This window comes from Notechis scutatus, chromosome 5 (assembly GCF_049901735.1).
Source record: "Notechis scutatus isolate UNSWTSFEM ecotype Mainland chromosome 5, rNotScu1.2, whole genome shotgun sequence".
In the NCBI taxonomy this organism is placed as follows: Eukaryota; Metazoa; Chordata; class Lepidosauria; order Squamata; family Elapidae; genus Notechis; species Notechis scutatus.
Genome location: NC_142013.1, coordinates 38,777,858 through 38,801,741, shown reverse-complemented (window position 1 = coordinate 38,801,741; position 23,884 = coordinate 38,777,858). Strand labels below are relative to the sequence as shown.

Sequence of the window (23,884 nt, the reverse complement as noted above, 5' to 3'; positions counted from 1 at the left end):
TGATTTGCTGGAGTGACAGCTGATTTGGCACGGGTGCAGAAAGGATTAAACATAACTTGGCATGTTTCCTTCTGTCTCTTTAAAGTTAGTCTTTCCCAATCTGGCACCCTCCAGATATGTGTGGTTACAATTCACATAGCATGACCTTTTTCTGTGTTGGTGAGAAATTATGAGAGCTATAAGTCAACAAAACTGGAAGACACAGAAAGGCTACTGGCCTAAAAGGACAGTTTATAGAACACCAATTTACAGGATTTGCAAATATAAACATCTGCAACAAAAGGCAATTAATATTGCCGTGCCAAAATGTAGAGGTTCTCTACCCGACCTTGTCCTCTTTTAAAGTATTTGTATACAATCTGTGACAATTAAAAGATGGCTTGCTAAAAGCCTTATGCCTCATCTATTGGATTATGTTTCTGGAAGGTGGCCTTAACATTGCCTTAATACTTTAAACGGGTAAATAGCCTCCTCTTTTGCTTGTTGGGTTAAAGAAGAGAGATCCAGAAAACTATGGAAAAATACTAGAACAAAAGCTTTTACCGGAAAAAAAAAAAGATGTAGTAAGAAGAGGAAGTAGAAACTTGAGAAATAACGAGAAAGGCAAAAATAGGGTGCATAACCAATTCTCTGTTGCTCTCTCTTCTCTCCCCTCACTCCTGGAAAGGCAGTATCTGTTTAGTTTTGCGTCTAAATTTAAACCTTGATTGCTTTGTCTCCCTAAACACCCACTCTCCCCACCCTCTCTTCCTCTCCTCCCTCAACTCCCCCCCCCCAGCCTTTACAGCAGGCCACATAGGACTCTTGACACTAAGCTAAGCTGGAACTTGGATTTTTATACTCCCAAGCAGTGTATTCTTATTCTTTTTTTTTTTCTTTCCCTGCCTGGTCAGAAGCTTTGAACAAACAGAGGAAATAAGGGAAAAATAAAAGAACAGGATGGGGGAAGAAATACTTCCCAAGACCATCCCACACCTGCACAACAGAGAGGTAAACTTATTTTATTTTTTACTTTCTCTCTTATTTAGCTCTGTGGTATTTTGGAACTTTAAAATAAACATAGTTAAACCTTAAACAGCCCAGATAATCAAGGCCTTCAAGCATGTACCTCAACTGCTTACTCATTAATGGGCAATAGTGTTAGTGTGAGGAATTAAATACCATTTTTGCCCTTCTCAGAGAATTTTGCACTTGAACCAGGTTAATTTTACTTGACTCAAAGCATCTATGTGTCTTCATAAGAAGGTTCATATTTAAGGCCGATGTAAAATAATGGAAATTTGGTTTGTCTGTTTATGTTTTACTTGAAACTAATTATAATGTATTGGGAGAGAATTTGGAAATTCAGTTTTAATAGTTAACATATTCACAAAAGCCATTGCTCAGGTTGAAGTTTTCTTCTCTGATTCAAATGTTATCTTTTGTATTCTTAGTCTTCATATCATTGGTCTCAATTTCTTATCATCTTTTCTTGGTTCATACATGCACTACTTAGAAAAGCTTCTTCTACTTCATATTACCTCACAAACGCACAAATCCAACATGTCATAAAAACAGCGGTAGTCAATTTTTTTCTTATTTTAATTGTGTGGATATATAGATTCCAGGAAAAAAGTTGTAACTCTGTACTTGTTATATTAAAAATACATTCTCACTTACTTTAGCAATTGCAGAATTGTAGAAAAAGTTTCATGCATTGCAATTCTGTCAATAGGACTTATTAATATTGTAACTTTCTATGGATAGCATATCTTTCTTTTAACTACTGACTTGCCACTATCATATCAATACATCATTAAATTGATAGTTTGGCATTAAATAATTTGAGAATTAATAATCTACTGAGCAGGACATAAAACATGTCCATGAAAACATGAGAAGAACACACAAAATAGTGGTGCTAGCAAATGCAATATTATGTTCTTTGTTTTCATATTTCAAGGCAGAAGGAAGAACCTATTAGATCTTTATAGGTCCATATATGTCCAAACGTGCCTGTGTACACACACGGTGGCATGCTGACAACTGACTGGGTACTTTACTTGTGAAGTGGTTAATAGGTAGGCTGTTTTGCTATTTATCAAATCTGTTGTTTAGATCTTATATATTTGAAAGGACTTGTCGTCTACCTTTTAGCTAGTCTTCAATGATTTCAAAAAAGTAGAAAAGTGAAGATACTTATGCTTATCTCATTCCCTGTTATTCAGTTAATTTGAAAAGAACTAAAAGAAGCTAATGTATACCTTGATTTATTTAGTGGGAAAACTGTAATATTTACAAATAAGATTTCAGGATTGAGATTATCAAAATTAGGTATTATTTAAGGAGAAAATAATTGTGAATCAAATTGCATACTGAACCCTTAGATTTGGTTTCTATATGACCTTTTCCAATTCTTTGCTGGGTTTACACATAATAATAAGTTATAATTTACATGTTTGCTTTTTAGTGTTTAGTAAAATTGTCGTTCTGGTTTAGTGTTGTATACAAACCAAGTCACAATGGCTTGTTCAACAAGACATGGTTTTAAAAATTCTAGTTTCAGATTATCTATGAATTCAGCCTTTATCAGCCCTTATTTGGTAATGTTGTGTTATTTGTGTTATTCATTCATACATGGTAGAATGAATCTCTAGATTAGTGCTTTTTGTAAGTATTCATGACAAGAAAAATTGAGCTTTGTTCAGTGTTTGTATAAGCCAAAATATTTTTGAATGTCCACTTTCAAAGGCAACTTTAAAGGCAATAACAGATTGGATCAGAAGATTTATCAATTTAATCTTTAAAAAGATTAATTTCCTGTTTAGAGAATCACATGCAGAAACCAGCTAGCATAACTCATAAATTTCTGTATGCTTTGTCAGAATGTTCCTTGCCTTTTTACTGTCCTGTGGTAAAATCATCTGAAGAAAATAAATAAATGTAGAGAACACAAGATAGATAAAAATTAATCAAGAAGAATTCATCCATAATATAAATTTAAGGTAGGGTAATTGTCACAAGTATCCATACAAATAACAAGAAGGGGCCAATATGCCATCACAATGCAAGCTCTGTCTCTTTTGTACGTGCATAAGAAAGAATGCCTCTGGAGTGGCATTTTTCATACTTCACAATGTTGGTTCCTCAGAGAACATGGGATGATAACAGCTAAGTGGCTAGGCATGTTAGACTCTGAACTTGTACAGGAAACCACCACGGTGAGAGTCAAGATAGTATTTAGGAAGTCCTTTGTCTAGGAAACATTCCCCAATTTTAAGATTGCTATGGCAATCTTCTAGAATTCGAAGTGTATCATAGATCTTTGTGGTGAGGTGGCTATGAAGTAGCAGAAGTTTGAATTAGGTGACAGACATAAATTACAGTTAATCCTCAAATTACGACCACAATTGAGCCCAAAATTTATGTTGCTAAGGGAGAAATTTGTTAAGTGAATTTTGCCCCATTTTACTTTTCTTGCCACTTTTGTCAAATGAATCACTGCAGTTGTTAAATTAGTAACACGGTTGTTAAGTGAATCTGGTTTCCCAATGACTTTGCTTGTCAAAAGATTAGAGAAGGTGATCACATGATTTTGGGAGGCTACAACCATCATAAATGTGAGTCAGTTGTCAAATGTCCTGAATGTAAATCATGTGACCATGGGGATGCCGCAACAGTTGTAAGTGTGAAAAATGGTCACAAGTCATTTTTTCAGTGCTTTTGTAATTTCAAATGCTCATTAAGTGAACTGTTGTAAGTCGAGGACTACCTGTACTTCTGATAAACTGGTGGGGAGATCCTGGCCTACTGTATATAATTACACAATTACACAACAAAAAAAATTCTTTACAGATTAGTCTTAACGTGTATACACACTGAAAAAAGACACTTTCTCTTTTCCTTATGCCAGCCGTATAATTTGTTTTCATACAGACGGAAGTGATTGGAGATAGATTCTTCAGATATTTATGTTTCCCAAAACTAATATTAAAGTAAAGGGTATGAACGAAATCTGCAAATGAACTTCAAATATTTCCCATGAATCGCCTTATGGAAAAAAAACATTGTTGATACTATCTTATGTTATATAGATAATTATAACAACAGAATTTGCAAAACAGACCAGACTGATGACTCATTTATACCACTGTCCTCTCCATTGTAATTATTTATTACCTCTACCCCAAATCAGTGGCAGCTACAAGTAGTAAGTTTAAAATTGTAATATATGAATAAGACGTGTATTTGTTAAAGAGTGAAAATAGTAATTAGCAGAAGTTTATCACTATAGATTATGCAAATAGAAATTGCCATTTGAGCATAGTACACAAATGATATCTATTATTTATGAAATAAAAGGGAGTAAAGACAATCTTAGAATACAGCTTCCTAAGGACTTGTAGTTTGAGGTTTGCTTTAAAGAATTACAGTAGGTTTCCTTTTGGAAAATAAATAAAATAAATAAATAACACATTAGGGTGGAATATTTCTTAATAGACCATCCAACTGTATGGTATTATTTTTTTAATTTTTAATAATTAATCAAATTTAAATGGCTACAAATCTCATAGTGAATGACTGACTGGTGTACAGCAATCTAGTAAAACAGTAGAAATATAAAATTGTCATACCATTAATCATTTAAAAGCATTAAAATTATAAAACTAAAGTAAAACAGTAGGAAATGAATACGCAGAGGAATATTAACAATATGAGAGCCACATCACTTGTTTACTTGTCCCTTGGGGTCCTTAGACCTGTTGAAATATCCAGGTTTTGAGGCATTTTTGAATACTCAGCATTGATGAGGCTGATCTCATCTCTGAGGAGAAGATTCCACAATGCAGAGACTATGGCAGAAAAGCCTACCACCTAGGGATGAAGCTCCCTAGAAGAGGCAACCCATAATATCAGAGGTGGTATTCAGCAGGTTCTGACCAGTTCTAGAGAACCGGTAGCGGAAATTTTGAGTAGTTTGGAGAACTGGCAAATACCATCTCTGACTGGAGATTTTACAGTATCCTTCCCCTGCCATGCCCACCAAGCCACACCCACAGAACTGGTAGTAAAAAAATTTGAATCCCACCACTGCATAATATGTCCATTCTATTGGGTCTGGTAAGATGGGCAGATGAAATCAGGAAGAGGCAGTCCCATGCTTTTGGCTATTTAGTAATTTTTCCTTCATTTTGTAGAATTATCTTTAAATTTTAATCATGCTGCATTAAAGATAACATTGTGGATATCTCAAAGAATTGAGGATACTCATTCCAAATAAGATGAAGTTTAATGTTTACAACAGCTGTTGCCTGCTGTAGAAGGAAGGAAATTGGTAATACTGTTTGTCTGGTGGAATAGAAATTGATATAGTTCCAAGGTCTGGATAATTCTAATTTCGATCATTACTAGAGTTCTGTAAACCATTTGGAAAAGTGTTTCACAAACCTACTATAGTAGTTCCCAGGGAACCCAGAGAGGTACATATTCTTCTAAAAAGCAAGACAGTTATTTAAAGGCTTCCCCATATTGTCTGAAATTGTGTCCAAAGCAAAACTGGCAATGAAATCTCCTTATCCTAATTACAAGGGAACGGAAAAGAAGATATGTGTCTTTGGAAGAGAAAAAGGAAACCTAACAAAATACATCTTAGTTTCATGCTTCTTAATTTGGCCTGGGCCACTCTATGGAAATTGGAAGGCGTTTTCAATAGAATACTTTTTATTGGCCAAGTGTGATTGGACACACAAGGAATTTGACTTGGTGTAAATACTCTCAGTATACATAAAGAAAAGATACATTCGTTAAGAATCAAGAATCATAACGTACAACACTTAATGATAGTCATAGGGTACAATCAACAATCAAATAATACTAGGAACCAGTCAATATAAATCGTAAGGATAAAAGCGACAAGGTTACAATCCTACAATCATAAGTGGGAGGGGATGGGTGATAAGGAGTGATGAGAAGATTAACAGTAATAGTAGTGCACACTTTGTAAATAGTTGAACAGTGTTGAGGGAATTATTTGTTTAGCAGAGTGATAGCTTTTGGGAAAAAACTGTTCTTATGTCTAGTTGTTCTGGTGTACAGTGCTCTATAGCGTCGTTTTGAGGGAAGGAGTTGAAACAGTTTATGTCCAGGATGTGAGAAGTCTGTAAATATTTTCACAGCCCTCTTTTTGACTCGTACAGTATACAGGTCCTCGATTGAAGGCAGGTGGATAGTAATTGTTTTTTCTGCAGTCCTAATTATCCTCTGAAGTCTGTGTCTGTCCTGTTGGGTTGCAGAACCAAACCAGACAGTTATAGAGGTGCAGATGATAGACTCAATAATTCCTCTGTGGAACTGTATCAGCAGCTCCTTGGGCAGTTTGAGCTTTCTGAGTTGGCGCAGAAAGAACATTCTTTGTTGTGCTTTTTTTATGACGTTTTTGATGTTTGGTGTCCATTTAGGTCATGTGATATAGTAGAACCTAGAAATTTGAAGGTCTCTACTGTTGATACTGTGTTGTCTAGTATTGTAAGAGATGGTAGTATGGGAGGGTTTCTTCTAAAGTCTACCACCATTTCTACGGTTTTGAGTGTATTCAGTTCCAGATTGTTCCGGTTACACCACGAGGCAAGTTCTATAACCTCCTGTCTGTATGCAGATTCATCGTTGCCTCGAATGAGACCAATCATTGTTGTGTCATCAGTAAACTTCAGTATTTTAACAGATGGATCGTTTGAGATGCAGTCATTGGTATATAGAGAGAAGAGAAGTGGAGATAGCACACAGCCTTGGGGGGGCCTGTGCTGATTGTACAGGTATGAGTTGTCATTAGCCACTTTGATCCTTTAAAGTTAGAATTCCATTCTATGTGTAAAATTCTGAATCAACGTGGGATAATTATTACAGTGACACATTATGGTTGGAATCATGTAGCATATTAAACCATAGTTTATTTTACTATTTATTAAATACTGTTGGCCAAGTTCACTTGACAACCTAAATGATAAATCATAGTTAACAGACTGCAATCCTGTGACAAATTCTGAAACACTAAGCAAATCAAACAAAGCACATTTTGTTTAATGAGGTAAATGGACACTGTCTATCAGTCAAGATAGCCAGATCCTTATTTGACAAAAGCTGATTGTATGACAGTACGCCACGATCTATCAATTGATCCTACTTTTTACACACACACTACTGCATATACTGATGTAGATATTACGGATATAGATTTATAACTCATTGATCAAGCAGATATAGTGCTTTGAGGAATGGAACCATTTGATCTTCCTGAGAATGCCCCAAAGTATTGTTCATCTAATGTTTCTCAGTTACCTTTGCCCATCCTTAGCATTGTTATGGAACTTTTGCTCAGGAAAGAATCAAAAAGATTGCAGTTTTTTATAGTCTTTTCAAAAGGAGATATAGATCTATCAACAGAATGAGATCACTTCCTCCCTCCCTCCCTTTCCCATACTAGCTGGTGTGTGGGTGTGTGACTGTATGATTGTCCCAGATCCCAGATTCCTTCTGTTCCAGTTTATTTGAAGCATGGAAAAGGCAGGATCTGATGTTATTCCATGTGCCTAGCACTGCTGCAGTTGGAATGAAGAAAAGAAGTTCAGATTCGTTTCTTTTGGAGGAGCCTTTATCCATTGTTTAATAACCAAAATACCTAGGTAAAAACCCACCCAAAAAAAACAAGAAAAAAAAATAAAAAAAAAAAAAAAAAAAAAAAAAACAAAAAAAAAAAAACAAAAAAAAAAAAAAAAAAAAAAACAAAAAAAAAAAAAAAAAAAAAAAAAAAAAAAAAAAAAAACAAAAACAAAAAAAAAAAAAAAAAAAAAAAAAAAAAAACAAAAACCAAAAAAAAAAAAAAAACAACAACCACACCAAAACACAACCCACCCCCCCCCCCCCCCCACACCCCACCCCCACAACCCCCCCCCCACCCACCACCCCCCACCCCCCCCCCCCAAAAAAAAAAAAAAAACCACCCCCCCCCCCCCCCCCCCACCCAAAAAAACCCCCCCCACCACAACACCCCAAAACAAACCAACACAAAAAAAAAAAAAAAAAAAAAAAAACAAAAAAAAAAAAAACACAACCCAAAAAAAAACTAGTTTCTTTTAGTTTAGTATTAATACCTTAGCAAGCTTAAGAACATTTTTTTCATAATATTTCCATCATTAGCATTTATTTCCAGATGTTGCATGATTTCAAGTACAGAGGAAATATGAGAAAAACATATTATTTACATCTAAAATATTAATGTAAAGGCACTTTACTGTGTATACTGCTGGTTACTAAGAAACATACAGTAGAACAGATTCCCATTCTCATTCAGGAAATGCTATAGATATAGATATCTGATAAAAGAAGTGCTATATATGATTTATTGCCTTGTTTCCTGCCAGGATTAAAATTGCACATCTTTTGTCATCATTAAAAAACAAAACAGAAATAAAACCCTACTGTATATGCTCCAAATAGCATTTACTTCACTATGAAATAAATTCTGTTTGGAGCATATAGGTTTTTATTTTTGGTTTTTAAAAGGTAACGAAAGATGTGCAATTTTAATCTTGGTTACTATTCAAAACTTTTACAGGAACTGCTGCAGAAGCCTTGTATGTTAAATCGTAGAGTAGCTCATGATGACAATGTGAATGCCAAGACTCACTACTGCTTATATATATACTGTGTGTATATATATAAGAATGTACCAGTGTTACCAATGTTGCTTTAATGTTGAAACATTATTTTTGTCAAGATGATGAACCAGTTACTAAGACCATAACATGACTTTTATCAATTATTAAGATGGTTGACATGTCTTTTTAATCAAGGATGGTAACTTCACCCAGGAAAAGGAAAGAAAACTACTTCTAAGTGCTCTGACATTCTTTAAGTTGTAATTCTTAAAAAGCAACACATTGTCCGTCTTATGAATTGTGATGTTTTAATTTGTTTATATATTCTATGATAAGGAATTCATTAGAAGGAATTCATTAGAACAGGAGGATTTCATTAAGGAATTCATTAGAACAGGAGTCCCCAACCCTCAGTCCATGAATGAGCATCAGGCTGTGGCATGCCAGAAACCAGACGGCACAAACAAGCGAAGCCCTATCCGCAGGATGCAGGCAGCACCTGAAACCACGCCCCCTCTGGTTCACAGAAAAATCTCTCTCCACAGAACCGGTCCCTGGTGCCCAAAAGGTTGGGGGCCGCTGCTATAGAACCGAGAAAAATACATACCTTCAACCTAGATTAATCATTTTATTAGCAGATGCTTGAATTTACATGTTTAAAATAAAAGGCTAGCCTGGAGTTCTTGGAATATACAGTATATTCATAGAGAGTTATGAATCTTCTAGGTAACATCTTGCTACAGTGTAATAAGACTAGAGGTGGTATTCAGCAGGTTCTGACCAGTTCTGGAGAACCGGTAGCGGAAATTTTGAGTAGTTCGGAGAACTGGCAAATACCACCTCTGACTGGAGATTTTACAGTATCCTTCCCCTGCCATGCCACCAAGCCACGCCCACAGAAAGTACAACAATTTGAATCCCGCCACTGAGTAAGACCATTCTTGGAATGTCTTTCTGGAAAAAAATAAATGCATTAAGAAAAACACTGTTTCCTTTTTTAAAAGTGAGTCCACGTTCTGTGCATTAGTGGCCCATGGAACAGGAATATCTTTCACCATATTTGAGGATGAATACCATATTCTCTCTCTCTCTCTCTCTGAGTGTGTGTATGTAATAGCTGTCTTGATTATATTTGTATATATACAATTATCATATATGAGTTCAGTGTTGGTAATAGAGTTGAGGAGGATTCACTATATCCTGATATTCATCATAGCTTTGCTCTGGCCTTGGCCACCTGAATCCAGAAAAAGGCAACATGAAATCAGGCCACTTTAACAATGGGGCTATGTCGAATTAGTTTTTAAGTGCAAAAAATAAGTAAACAAATTTAAATCCACTTAAATTTGGCCCTCTTTTCCATCATCATGGACAAACCATTTATTTAGAAGATGCCAAATTTTAGTGGATACTTTAGTCTCTTACTAAGGAAGGTACATTTGTTAGATGTGACCTGCTCATTATAAGATAGCATACAGCATTTTCCAAAATATGAATAATCAAATGCACCATTTCAGATAACCAAGCAATAGTTGCCTAATAAGCAACAGGTTCATGGACGTATCAAAAATATCTGGGACATTACAGGGTTCAAAAAAGAAATACATTAGTCTTCTTGAGGGTGGGGAATTTTTTTTTCTTTGGTTTTGTGCTCTCAAGTCAATGTTGACTTCTAGCAACTGCCTCAACAAGTCCCTACAATTTTCTTGGCAAGATTCCAGAAATGTTTTGCCACTGCATCCTTCCTAGGAGCAAGAGAGAAAGTGACTGGCCTAAGGTCACCCACCTAGTTTTACGCTTAAGGTGGCACAAGAAGACAGGGTTTCTCAGTTTCCAGCCTGGTGCCTTAATCACCACATTATAACTTTGGTGGGTTGTTTTTTTTCATATATTCTGCTTGCAATTGAACTTAAGCTAAAATTGTTGTCAGATTGAAGCTTGACTCCTAGTAACTACTTGGATACTGTACAATCATTGCCAACTTCAAGAAGTGTTTTGCAATTGAATTTTATGATTTCTTGGTCTAGCTTCCAGCCCTAGGATTCACTGATGGTCTCCCAAAGACTTATTTAACATTCAAGTCCAGCTGTTGACAACATTGTAACTGGCAAGTTTTTATCTGCCAATTGAAAAAAGTAGAAAAAGACTCAGCCTTTTCTAAGGCATTTTATCTAACCATTAGCAATGAACTCTTTACTACTGAAACTCTTTGAGTGCCAAAGATTATTGGGTGGCTAATATCATTTCTGCATTCCTCTTTAATTCTCTTTTGAATTCTAGTTGAAAATACAAGAAACCTCTCAAGAATGCTGTTCTATCAGCTGATATCTTGGGATACTTATGGAAAATATTATCTGAATATTTATTAAATATCACACTGCCAACTATTGGCAACAGCTCTTGAAGTTTTGGTGGTGGTCTTCATCAGTTGTATTTAGAGAAGCCATAGACTACACTTGCATCTTTCTACACGTGATGTAGTGATGTTTACATAACTCAAAATATTTCTCTTGGATCTTGGCTATCTTAAATGTCTATGCATAAATAATGTTAGCTGGCTGTTGAATTGCCATTTAATAAATGTGATAAACTTACCAATATATCTGATATTTATTGATTGTTTCTGAATTTTATTTTCAGATTTCAACGTTCTGATGTTTAGAAAAATCAGCTTCTGAAATTTATTTTTATTTCTTGGAAATAAAAATTGTAGTGAACTTTGACTGAGGGCACCTTGTATTTATTGTGCTATGCAGCAGATGCTGTACAAAAGCTATGTCTTTTTGGCAGGGTGCCAATCAAGCTTTGCAACTGACTTTCACATTGGCTACTGGGAAACATAGCTGTTGACTTCAATAGATTTTTTATAGATTTTTCTATAGATTTTCTATAGATTTTTCTATAGATTTTTTTCCACTGTGGAACACTAGTGTTTTCCTCCTTTTCCTTCTTATTCATCCATTAAGATTGTCTTCTTACTTATGTAGTAAACTGGAGGAAGACAAAGTTCAGTATTTTATGTTCTACTTTTACATTTTATTTGCAGAAGGTTCTGTTTGCTGCAAATATGAGTCAAAATAGATATTAACATTTGGGTCTAAACTAATTCTCTCCAGTCAATCATGTTGTGCAACATATGTTGCAGAACACAAGGCTGAAAGTTTTAAAGGAAGATTGACTTCTCTCTCTTCTGCTTAAAGATTGTCCTGGAAAAAATGGTGCGTGTAGATATTCTGTCTCTGTATTCCTTTTACATCTCACTTCTGCAGACTTGTGTGTGAGTGTGTGTGTGTGTGTAGTGGGGTTGGCATTTAAAATGGGAAGAAAGGTTGGCATAGAAAAATAAGATCTTGTTGGTCGTAAATGGAAAGATTTAAAAATGCCCAGCATATTACGGCGAGTCCAGTGGAGTAGCTCACTTGTCCAGTCATCCCATGTAAACAGAGTCATAACTTTTTTTAATACTAGTAGGTTACATTGGATCTGGAATTAAATGACGTGAGAATGTTTTTGCTGTACTGCTTTAGACTGGTAAAAATCTGTTTAAAAGTATTCTAGTGACAGGCAAAGGATATCCATCTGAAGTGACCTATATAGTTTACTAATAAACCACAGTTGTCTCTATGTTATATAAGAACTCCTTAGTTTGCCAGAAGAGGTACAGTGGTACAGTTACAGTACTGTTGTAGCATAATTTAGAAAGATATCCTCTCAAGAATAACTCTTATTAAGGCAAATTATTACTTATTTATTTATCTTCCAATGATAGCAGGGGTCTGAACTGGCAAGTGGGAGAAAGCAGGGGCAAATCTCAGATATAAGTGATTCTTTCTAGCTAGAACTATTTTAGTTCTATGTGTGTGTGTGTGTGTGTGTGTGTGTGTGTGTGTGTGTATGTATGTATATATATATATATATATATATATATATATATATATATATATATATATATATTTGTTTTCTTAAGTTTTCATGGTACTTACATGTATGGTGTTCGGCTTGGTTCGGTATTTTCCCACGCCATTGTAGTTGTTCTTTTAAAGTTGTAGCAACGTTTCAGCAGAATCTCATCTGCCATCATCAGGCTTCTGTATAGTGTTCATCTGTGAGTCAGGCTTTACAGTGGTTTCAGATTTGAATTTGGGGCAGCCTATTGACAGCGGACACAATAGAAGCCGATGATGGCAGATAAGCTTGCTAACTTTAAAGCAATAATGACGTATATATATATATATATATATATATATATATATATATATATATATATATATATATATATATATATATATATATATATATATATATATTCTTAAGTTTTCATGGTACTTACATGTATGGCATTCAGCTTTGTTCGGTATTTTCCCACGTCATAGTAGTTGTGCTTTTAAAGTTGTAGCGACGTTTCAGCAGAATCTCATCTGCCATCATCAGGCTTCTGTATAGTGTTCATCTGTGAGTCAGGCTTTTACAGTGGTTTCAGATTTGAATTTGGGGCAGCCTATTGTTGTAGCAACGTTTCGGCAGAATCTCATCTGCCATCATCAGGCTTCTGTTTTCTGAGGTTTTCGCGGGTATTTGTATGTGGATCTTTGGTTATTCGGGTTTTCTCCCGCGTAAAATTGGAAGTATCTTGGCGACGTTTCGATGAAATCTCATTCGTCATCTTTAGGCTTGTGTCTTCGGCTTTGTTCTTCTCCGAGAAGCGCAGCAGCGCAGCCAACCAGCCCAGCGCACCATCCCCCACCACCAGTATTTATAGAGAGATGGCAGCTCTGATCACACACTGCTTGCACTGGCACAAAGTGAAAGCACCAGCCTTCGGGTTTTCTCCCGCGTAAAATTGGAAGTATCATATATATATATATATGATTAAAGACCTGGAGACTAAAACATATGAAGATCAGTTGCAAGAATTGGGTATAGCTAGTCTAGAAAAAAGAAGGAGTAGGGGGTGACATGATAGCAGTATTCCAATATTTGAAGGGCTGCCAAAGAAGAAAGGGTTAGCTTATTTTCCAAAGCTCCAGTAGGCAAGATAAGAAACAATGGATGAAAACTAATCAAGGAGAGAAACAATCTGGAATCAGAAAAGTCCTAACAGTGGGAACAATTAACCAGTGGAACAGCTTGCCTCCAGAAGTCAAGGGTACTTTATCACTAGAGGTTTTTAAGAAAAGACTGGACAACCATTTGTTGGAAATGGTATAGGGTCTCCTGCTTGAGCAGAGTGTTGGACTAGAAGACCTCCAAGGTCCCTTCCAACTCTATTCTGCTTACTATTACTACTTCTGTTTCCCAAACATCAATGGTTCTACATATTTGAATTTATGTACTATGGAGTTTTCAAGAAGCCCCTGAGCACGTGACTCCTTCTAAACTAATTCAGATTTAGCCTTCACTCAAATGTACCCTCATGGGAAAAATTCTAACCGCGACTGGACATTTCTCTGGCCAAGTTCTATTTATGAATTTGTAGTTGTCACAGGAACTCTTGACACAGTGTAATGCTATTCTATCCAGTCAGGCAAAGAGGTCACAGAAGCAAGGAGAGAAGAAATTAAATGGAAAGCTTTTTTTTGGACAAGAAATATTGTTAACTATTCAACTGGTATAGATTGTTGGTGTTCAACTGAAAAAGTGGTCAATTGTTTTTATCTTTGTGGCTTCCTGCAGTTCACAGATGTTTCCTGTAAATTGTTTGAGAGAAGCTGTGCAAGGCAGTCTTGCATTTGCTTTGTTTGTTGCCAGAGCAAATTTTGTCTCTCACATCACTCTGCTTTTCTTTCAGGTAGAAAATCACCATCAATTTATGCCCATATTAAAATAGTAGTTTTCATTTTCCCAGTTTGGTTATTGCATCTTGTTCCTTCAAAAATTGAAAGCAATAATCCTACACAGTTCTTGGAAAGAAAATTTGATATATGAATTCCTAAAATCTCATGTTTAATATTAATATAATTTTGAAAGAATTTTTTCTCTAAAAAAGAGCTGCCATATTGAATTTCATTCATCCCAGGCAAATGAATTCTTGAATAGGGATTGATTATGTTCCTATTAAGCCCCAATTGTCCTTTAGCAAGAAGAAACTTGCTTAAGTACACCCTCAGTCATTCTAAGAAGGCATTGATCCCTGTCACATAATTGCCTTTCTATTCACTGAATCAAGATCGGTTTTAACCTAAACATTGTCAATTTATAGATAATAAAAAATACAAACCTTTAGGTGACAACTATTACCAGCTTTAAAGGCAGGAATCTGTATGTTGTTACAATTAAGGTAAATGGGGTCCATACTATTTCTTATTTCACCTCTTCAAGAGAGAACTATAGGGAAACACAAAGAAAGTTTGCTGCTTTTTAAACTTCAGATATTTACAGCTACTTCTTAAAATCAGTGGAAGGCTTTTTAGTAGATGTAAGGTCAATATAATTCTGCAGATTTTAGTAGACTGCCCAGCACCATAATATAGCAGAGCAAGAGGGAAAATAAAGCAAGTTGGGGGAAAAAAGTTGCTCATTGGAAAAAGGAGATTAGTGTACTTAGAACTGCAGCCATTTGTTTACTTATCTCTTAGCCTGTTTTGTTTCTTGAGCAAGGGGCCTAGCTTGCTCCCATGCTTTCAATCAGAACAGACATTGTGGAATTTCCTTCTATGGAAATAATCAACAGGCCAAAACAAGCTTCACACACCCACTTCCTGAGTAATTTCTGCTGTGTTTGACTCCATACTTCAACTTGTGAAGAAAAAAAACAGTCTGAATAAAGGCTCTGATAATTCACCGTCTTCCTTCTGCGCAGGGCTGATTCCTTGATATTCCATCAACTTTATTTGCACTTTCTTCTTTAAACTGAAATCATATATTTGAGAACAATGACAACTTGTTCTTTTTTCTATTCCTTCATTTTTGATAAAATATCTTATTATTTTAGACAGATAGTAGTAACCCTAAAGGATCACCAAAAGTTTAGTTCTAATAAAGGTAAAGTCTTTGTCTATCATAAGAACAAGTTAATTTCAAGTTAATTAAGAGTATCTCCTGCCTGAAATCACAGATGTAACTGAATGAACCATTTCTTCTGTAATAGTAGTAATTGTTGTTGTTGTAAATTAAGTGAAAGAACCTTTACTATGATTATCAGCATGGGTGGACTTCAGAGGTGGTATTCAGCAGGTTCTGACCAATTCTGGAGAACTGGTAGCTGAAATTTTGAGTAGCTTGGAGAACCAGCAAATACCACCTCTGACTGGCCCCGCCCCCATCTATACTCTGCCTCCCGAGTCCCAGCTGATCAGCTGGGTCTTCTTTTGTTGCCCTGCACAGGAGAACGGAGCTGGAAAGCAGGTTAGTGGGGTGGGAAGGGAATGGAGATTTTACAGTATCCTTCCCCTGACACACCCACTAAGCTACGCCCACCAAACACGCCCACAGAACCGGTAGTAAAAAAATTTGAATCCCAGCAGTGGTGGACTTATAGTATGATGCTACTTATTGCTACAGCAGAGGGTAAGCAGTTGTTTGTTCATCTCTAATATTAGGCATTATAGTACAATTATGATAATTCAAATCTATTCTGTATGGTTCTTAAGTTAGCTGTTTAAGCATCATTCCAGAAAAGAGACATAGATTGCCAGAAAGAACAAAATTGCACAGAGTTGCATAACATTCAAACTATACATATACGGGTTTAGAAATATTGGCTGTAATTTAGATACATCTCACCATAGTGGGAAATTACATCAAGAGGACATGTTCAGTCTGTCTTCTGGACACAAAGAGTTGCTGTGCAATTCAAATCCTCTTTAACATTTCTCTCTCAACTGGACTTGGAATGGACAGGTCTTCAAATGAAGCACATGTTCAATAGTTGTGACTCCTAGTGTCCTTTCTAGAACCATGGTAAAATGAGGCAGTGATGAGTTGCACAGTTATCATGGCAACTATCATAGAAACCTGTCATGAACAATGCAAGAGGGGAATTTAATGCACTATGTATTTTCTGCAATGTTGTGGCAGCCCTTGGAATGCTCAGAACTACTGGAGTTCTCCCTTCCCTAACCAAACAGATGCCTTTACTTATAAATTGAGAAAATAGTATAGTTGCTCAGATATTTTAAAAGAGATACCAAGTAACATATAAAACTTTCATAGACTTCCAAAACAATTTACAACAAAAATATATAGTTGCTCTAACCTTTTGAAATACACACACACAATAATCTACAAAATGAAAGAAACTACCATAATATATTAAAATACCTCTAAATAAGATGACTAACTTCCATAAATATCATTCTTGGTTTGCAAAACATACAACTAATATTTATGTGAATTGTCTGGATATAGCTTAAGCTATAAAGCTAACTCTTAAGTCTGTACCCAAAATACATCCACTTAAGTTTTATTTCAAATCAATACAACCTTACAATTGGTGTAGAATACTCAGCAATTCATTATAATTACTCCATTGTACCCATAGAAGATACTGTTATATAATGAAAGAAATCAAATTCTATTTTCAGTCTTATTTGTATATTGCTTTCAAATTATATTGACAGCCTGATATCCTTGAAAATAAATAAATATAACTACTTTATTTCTCACAGCATTCAGCCCATTCTCATGACCACATGAGAGCTATTGTTACACCTAATACTCCTTGGGTAGAACACTGCATGTCTCTATGTAGAGTTTCTGTGCACACTGAGTGTCCTTATATTTATTTCAGCATGCAGAATTATCATACTCAGAAATCAACTTTATCTACACAGCCTTACTGTGTAAGGCGAAATAAGTGAAGAAATACATTTTGTAATCAAAAATGGAGAAATAAGTGAAGAAATATATTTTGTAGTAAAAAAAATTGCCTCAACATGGCTCCTTATTCTAGTGGCCACAAACCAAAATTATTCAGTTATACTGCAGCTTGCCTGTTGTTTCCTGCACATAATTAATTTACCCTACAAAACAATTTAAACACTATTTAAATGTGTGGTATCCTGGTATCCTGATAACTTTATCTTTTGGTCTACTGATCAAAGAAGACCATGAGATTGCTAGCATGACAGAGGTGGTATTCAGCAGGTTCTGACCAGTTCTGGAGAACCTGTAACGGAAATTTTGAGTAGTTCGGAGAACCGCAAATACCACCTCTGACTGGACATTTTACAGTATCCTTCCCCTGCCACACCCTCCAAGCCACACCCACAGAACTGATAGTAAAAAAAAATTGAATCCCACCACTGTAGCATGACTAGAGTTATGGGATACCATGGAGAGAATTGTGGATTTAACTAGCATACTTGTAACCTTTCCTTTACATAATCTGACTCTGCTTTGAAATCGTCAAATTATATCGGTTCCCCACCTACTTCTCAGGCTAATATTAACATATTAAAGCACTATATATACACTATATATTAAATAAAAATATGCCCATAGTTTTTCTCCAACTAAAGATCTTTTCCAAAAGCTCTGAAGAAGAGGCTTACAACAATTTTTTTTTCATTCTCCTAAAATAGGAGGGCTATTCTGACTTCAAGAGATATTCCAGAAGGAGTAGCCCACATTAAGAAGGTTGTGTTCCAGATCCCAACCAACAGCATTTTGTCCTAACTAGACTATGTGGAACAGGAAGATTTTATTTGAAGAAAGCATTGTCAATTGTTCTTTCAGGAAAAGTGAACCCCATCCTGAACAATATATGGTATACTGTATCTGCAGAATTAGAAAGCTTCTGTTCCAATAACAACTCTTCTGTTATTCACAAACTTTATAACTCTGACTACTTCACAGGTTTTTGCCTTTTTAATCCTGTATGTGATAGCAGCTATACCTCCTTCTATTAACATCCATTAGCTGAATGAGTCCTTTCCATGATGATGATCTCCCAGCCACTTATTTCTTTTTCTCAACTTCTTCCTCTTTTTAAACCTAAGCCTCTTTCCATCTATCAGTATTCAACTCAGCTGAATGGCTCACCAGTCCAAATACACTCCAAAGTGTCTTCTTTGTTCCTTTTTCCAGCATCTATTTTCAAATAAATCCATATTTCCTCTAAAAATAATATCAACGGCAACAACAATGCTGTTAATCTTGCCAATGAAATTTACTCTAACAGTAATGGAATGAGTTAGTAAGTAAATTTGGGGAAAGAGTTGTCAGGTTAAAAAAAATGACATTTAAACCAATATTCATGCTGGTAGCATTCATACAAGATATTAGAAAGAATTGCCTACCACCATTTATTATTCCTTAAAATAGGAAAAGATTTGAATATATTATTTCTTAAAATGTTCATGTAGTAAAACAAAACTTGAGATAATTTGGCCATCAAGATAAATGCTACATAGCACTAAGGTTTTTGTTTTAACAATAAAAGTTTTAGCTTTATCAACTTTTTACCTCTCTATTTCTTATACTGAGAAACATTTTATTTCTGGTTTTCTTTCAGGACAAACTGTTAGAGACCAAGATGGTGGTGGAAAAGCCCACAACTCCATCTGTGGCCCAACTAGCTGGAAAATTTCAAGAGCAGTCATCGATTTCTGGAAAGGAGGTAGGGATAATGTAACTACAAAGGGAAGTTCAGTTTGCACATTGGGGCATCCCATCAACTTTGTGTATATACTCAGATTTGAGCATTCCTTAAAGCAGTGGTCCCCAACCTTTTTTGTACCAGGGACCAGTTTCAAGCACAAATACTTTTTCAAGGACCGGGGATCTGAATTTGGTGGTTTGCTTGCAGACGTTTCATTACCTGACTAGGTAACATCTGATGTTGTTACCTAGTCGGGTAATAAAATGTCTGCCAGCAAACCACCAAGTTCAGGGCGCCTCGGCCCTGCCTCCCTCAGCCCCATCCCTCAGGTGTCTCCCTCCCTCCCTCAGGTGTCTGCCTCGTTTCTCTCTCAGTCGCTCTCTCGCTGCTCCACCAGCCCAGGAAGAAACTGCTTCAAAGAAGCCGGGGAGTGGCTTTTCCTGTCGCCGCAGCTCCTCCGCGCCCGTTTACCCCCCACCCGCCCGCCCGCGGTTCAACCCAGTGCTCCGTTCTGCCTGCCTGCTTGCCTGCCTTCGTTTCGGAGCAGCTTCGCTGATAAAAAGAGGCGAATAGTTATTATTCTCAGCCGAAGCTGCTCCCAAACAACCAGACAGGCAGGCAGGCAGAACGGAGCACTGAATGAAGCGCGCGGCGGGCGGGTGGGGTAAACGGGCGCTCGGAGGAGCTGCGCGACAGGAAAAGCCACTCCCCGGCTTCTTTGAAGCAGTTTCTTCCTGGGCTGGTGGAGCAGCGAGAGAGCGACTGAGAGAGGAACAGGCGGGAGGAAACGAAGCTGCTGAGCCAGAGAGCAGGACAGGCTTCGTTGCTTCCTCCCTCCCCTTCTTTCATTTGTGTCCTTGATCCCCGATCCCAGCAGCATTCACCGAAGGCGAAGAAAGCCGCCATTTTTATTTTTTTTTTTGCGGCCTGGTACAGAGTGCTCCACGGACCGGGACCGGTCCGCGGACCGGTGGTTGAGGACCCCTGCCTTAAAGAACCAATGTTACATATGTACTTTTCATATCTACCTTTTTTCTCTTTATTTTTCATAAGTTTTCCTCTATTTTTAGGTCCCAGCTCCTAAACCAGCACGCAGAAAGCCACCTTGCTCTCTTCCCCTCCACACAAATAAGATGGAGCTAGGGCAGAATGGTGAGCTAGTAAGTATCAATATTTTAAACAAACTGAATTGTACTTCTTTTATAAGATATTAACAAGAATTCTAAAGCTGAAATGCTGCAATTGCTATAGAGGTGTTTGGAGTGGCACATGGTAGTGATTTCTTTACATCATGGAACATGATTCTATCTAACCAAGCTCTGTAACTACAGAGTTCTTGCTTGCCTCCCGATGTGAAACAGCTGAAACTATGTTGTGTAAATATGCTTGTATGTTTCTAAAAGAAACCATCCTATTGGTTGTCACGTTCCAAGAAGAGTTGGGCTTCCAGCAGATTCATAATCCATGTAGACAAAAGCAGGCATCGCTATTCATTTGCCATATATGATTATCAGACTGATCATATATATGGTTACTAGTAAACTGAACATCAACCTCTTTAGATAATTTACATGTTTCTAGTTGAAGATCAACATCGATGTAAAATCCAAAAGCAAATATATCCAAAATATAGCTTACATCTTCCAAACAAAGCAGGTATGAGCACATAGATATAATTTGTTTTTACTAACATTGAATCATGAGAGTAAGATGTTTGATAGTAGGACAGTCAAAACAAAAGCACTGAATTCCCATGAAATAGATAATTTCTTTGTGGATGATAGTAGGAGTTGAAGCAAATAGAGGATAGGGCTTATTGACCAAAATAAGCAGTATCACCTGTTTTTCCTCTTTCTGATACCACATTCTCTCTCTTTTCTTCGGATAATTCCTCTCGAAACAGCCTTTTTCCTGTGGTTTGGGGAAAAGCAAGAAGGAGACATATATTTCGTAAAGAGATATAAATTTGTCAAGAGTTTTTCTAACTAACTGCATTAGAGTTAACTAGTTAACGTTTCCTATATCTGCTTCTTATTCCATATATACAATATATACTCATTATAGTTTTGCATTCTCTCTTCATACATTTCCTATTTGGGATTAATAATAGTCTTCCAATTGCCATGTGCAGATGCAGTCTACACACATACAGTATATTTAGATTAGAAAGTCACATAGCCATAGTAACCTTAAATATTTTATCATTCTCCACTTGCATCATTTACATCTTATCATTTTCAGTAATCTCACTGCATCTATTACTGGCTTTCCATTCATTTTTTATTAGATGGAAACAATTATACTACCCACTTTAATTTCATTTTTTGATATACAAACATATAAAATATTCCTTACAACATTTCTTCATTTCAAATAATCTCAAATCATATAACATTTATTTTTAACAATATCTAGTCTCTTAGTGACTCCTTGTTTAGCCCTTTCTTTACATTTACTTTCCATTAATTCTGATGGAAGAGTAATCTAGTTTCTGCTAGATTACTTCAGTAACTCCATTACATTGTATTAAATGATGGGTATATCAATCTGTGGCAACAGTGTTAGTGATGGCTCAGAACCAATCTAGATACTCTCCAAATGTGTGTATGTCAATTTCCAGAATCCATAAGTCCCCCATGGCCAATGCTGAGAAACATAGATGTTGCAATCTAGACATCTGAAGAATGCTGTAATTGCAGAAGGTTGTTATGATTTAAATAGTATATTTCTATTCAGTGACCCTGCCATCTGAATAATATCACACCTGTCCATAATGGCAGCACTAGTAACATTTAGCTATTGCATTAGAAGTTATAGCCAGGGAATAAGCTCTGCATTACCATTTATTTATTTTATCAATTTCAACCACCAATTCAAGGGTTTATAATGAAAAAGCAAGGACAATGCAGTAAAAGTACAAGAATGCATAAGAATCCCCCATCCAAAAGGGCCTTCACTATCAATCTCTTCCAAGACCTCATTTCATCCCAGATAAGAAGTCAATAAAAATTGGAGAAGGGTAGCCAAGCAATGGTGGCAATAGGAACTAACCTTTTAGGTTAGTTAGCTCTCTAATTTCTGAATCCCTTCAGTTGATCTCTATTATGAGGTCAAATGTCTAGTAAGAATATGACAGTACTGGTCCTGATAAGACCCTACAATCTTAATACCATCTGTTGTATCATTTATTATGATTATATTTATATCTAATATATACATATTTTTCTTTTGTGGATTATGGTCCTTCCCAAGGAAGGTTCCTCAAGGATACTTGTATTGATAACAATATTTTCTTAGAGATTTTTTATACTTAATAATAAAGAAAATTTAATAATTAAAAATGAATCAACTAAACACCAAAGATTTTTGGAAAGTAACAAAAGGTGGCTGTTTCATGCGACTCTGTTTCTTATTTCTCTTTTTACAGAAACCATCCCCAAATGCTTCTCGTCCTATAAGGATAAAGCCCAAAAGTTCTCCTCTCATTGAAAAAATGCAGGTAAGATCTGATTGCATCACTGCTCCTTTCTTAATGTTTTTAAAGCATTAATAGTTAAAACATTTGGAACTTCTAGTTGTTGATGTCAGGCAGGAAAAAAAAACCCAAAGCTGTAAAGACAAAACTATAGTGACAATACGGAGTGTAAGAAGCATGAACATAGGAACGCTCAACATAGTAAAAATGAAATACATTGACTACACATGGACATCTTAGGCATCAGCAAATTGAAGTGGAATGTAATTTCAGAATATCATAATGCTGACTATTACTCAGGACAAAAAAAAACCCACAGATTCAATATAGTCAAATACAGAATAATATCAATTAGACTTCCTGGACAGCTCTTTAATAAGATGGTTATTCAGATTTAACTCCAACCATTGAGGCAGGGCCAGCCAGGGGCATGATTTGCCAGTTCTCCAAACTGCGCAGAATCATAACAACTGGTTCTATAGAACCGGTCTGAACCAGTAGAATCTCACCCCTGGTTTTATGGTCAAATTCAACATGAAATCATCAGCTGGAAATGTAAGAAGGAAAAATGTAGTTCAACTTCAAATTGATTTTTAAAGGATATCAGTGAAGATGGAAGGAGTATACTGAAATTTTACACAGTACAAATGCCCATATCCAACATGGTGAGACAGACTAGCTCCAAGTTAGTGGAAAAGTGAGAAAAGATTGCATCTTCTCTCTGCATTTGTTCAGCTGTATGCTGAGAGAAGCTTATCAAGTTTCCATCCAATAGTTGGATTGGCTGGAATTGGAAACAATTATTTGATGAAAATGAATCAAGGACAGAAACAAACTAAAACTCCCAACAGTGAAAACAATCAACCAGTGGACAAATTGCCTTCAGAAGTTGTGGGTGCACCACCATTGGAGGCTTTTAAGAAGTGACTGGAAATTTGTCAGAATTAGTATAGGTCTCCTGCTTGAGCAGGGGGTTGGAATAGATGACCTCCAAAGTCCCCTCCAACACTGTTATGCTATGCTGTCACAATTTATATTAGGACTGTCTCACAATACTTGAAATAGTGAATTTAAGACAATCTTGAATATAAAGAATTAAATCTGTTGATATTATGGCCATGTTCACCCTTTCTTTGATACTAAGCCACTGTTGATGTATTTTCTTGGCTGAGATGCTAGAAAATCTATAAGGCTTGAGCCAACATACAAGAATAGTGTCTATATTCAGATGTTTTG

At 36.1% G+C, this 23,884-nt stretch overlaps 1 protein-coding gene across 3 annotated transcripts in view; it reads left to right on the top strand.

Moving 5' to 3' along the window:
* The first annotated feature begins 621 nt into the window (after positions 1–621).
* The window catches only part of RCSD1 (RCSD domain containing 1), a 31,170-nt gene continuing 7,907 nt past the window's right edge, over positions 622–23,884 (top strand). Inside the window, exons 1-5 of one of the 3 annotated variants that reach the window (XM_087966576.1) lie at positions 638–990; positions 1,943–2,060; positions 19,087–19,191; positions 20,244–20,333; positions 22,601–22,672. In XM_087966576.1, the coding sequence (XP_087822702.1) occupies positions 19,108–19,191; positions 20,244–20,333; positions 22,601–22,672 (246 nt within the window). In that variant the 5' untranslated portion in view covers positions 638–990; positions 1,943–2,060; positions 19,087–19,107. Of the gene's footprint in view, positions 991–1,942; positions 2,061–6,174; positions 6,202–19,086; positions 19,192–20,243; positions 20,334–22,600; positions 22,673–23,884 lie in introns of those variants that run through there. The other 2 variants (XM_026664044.2, XM_087966577.1) reach the window with 2 other exon arrangements.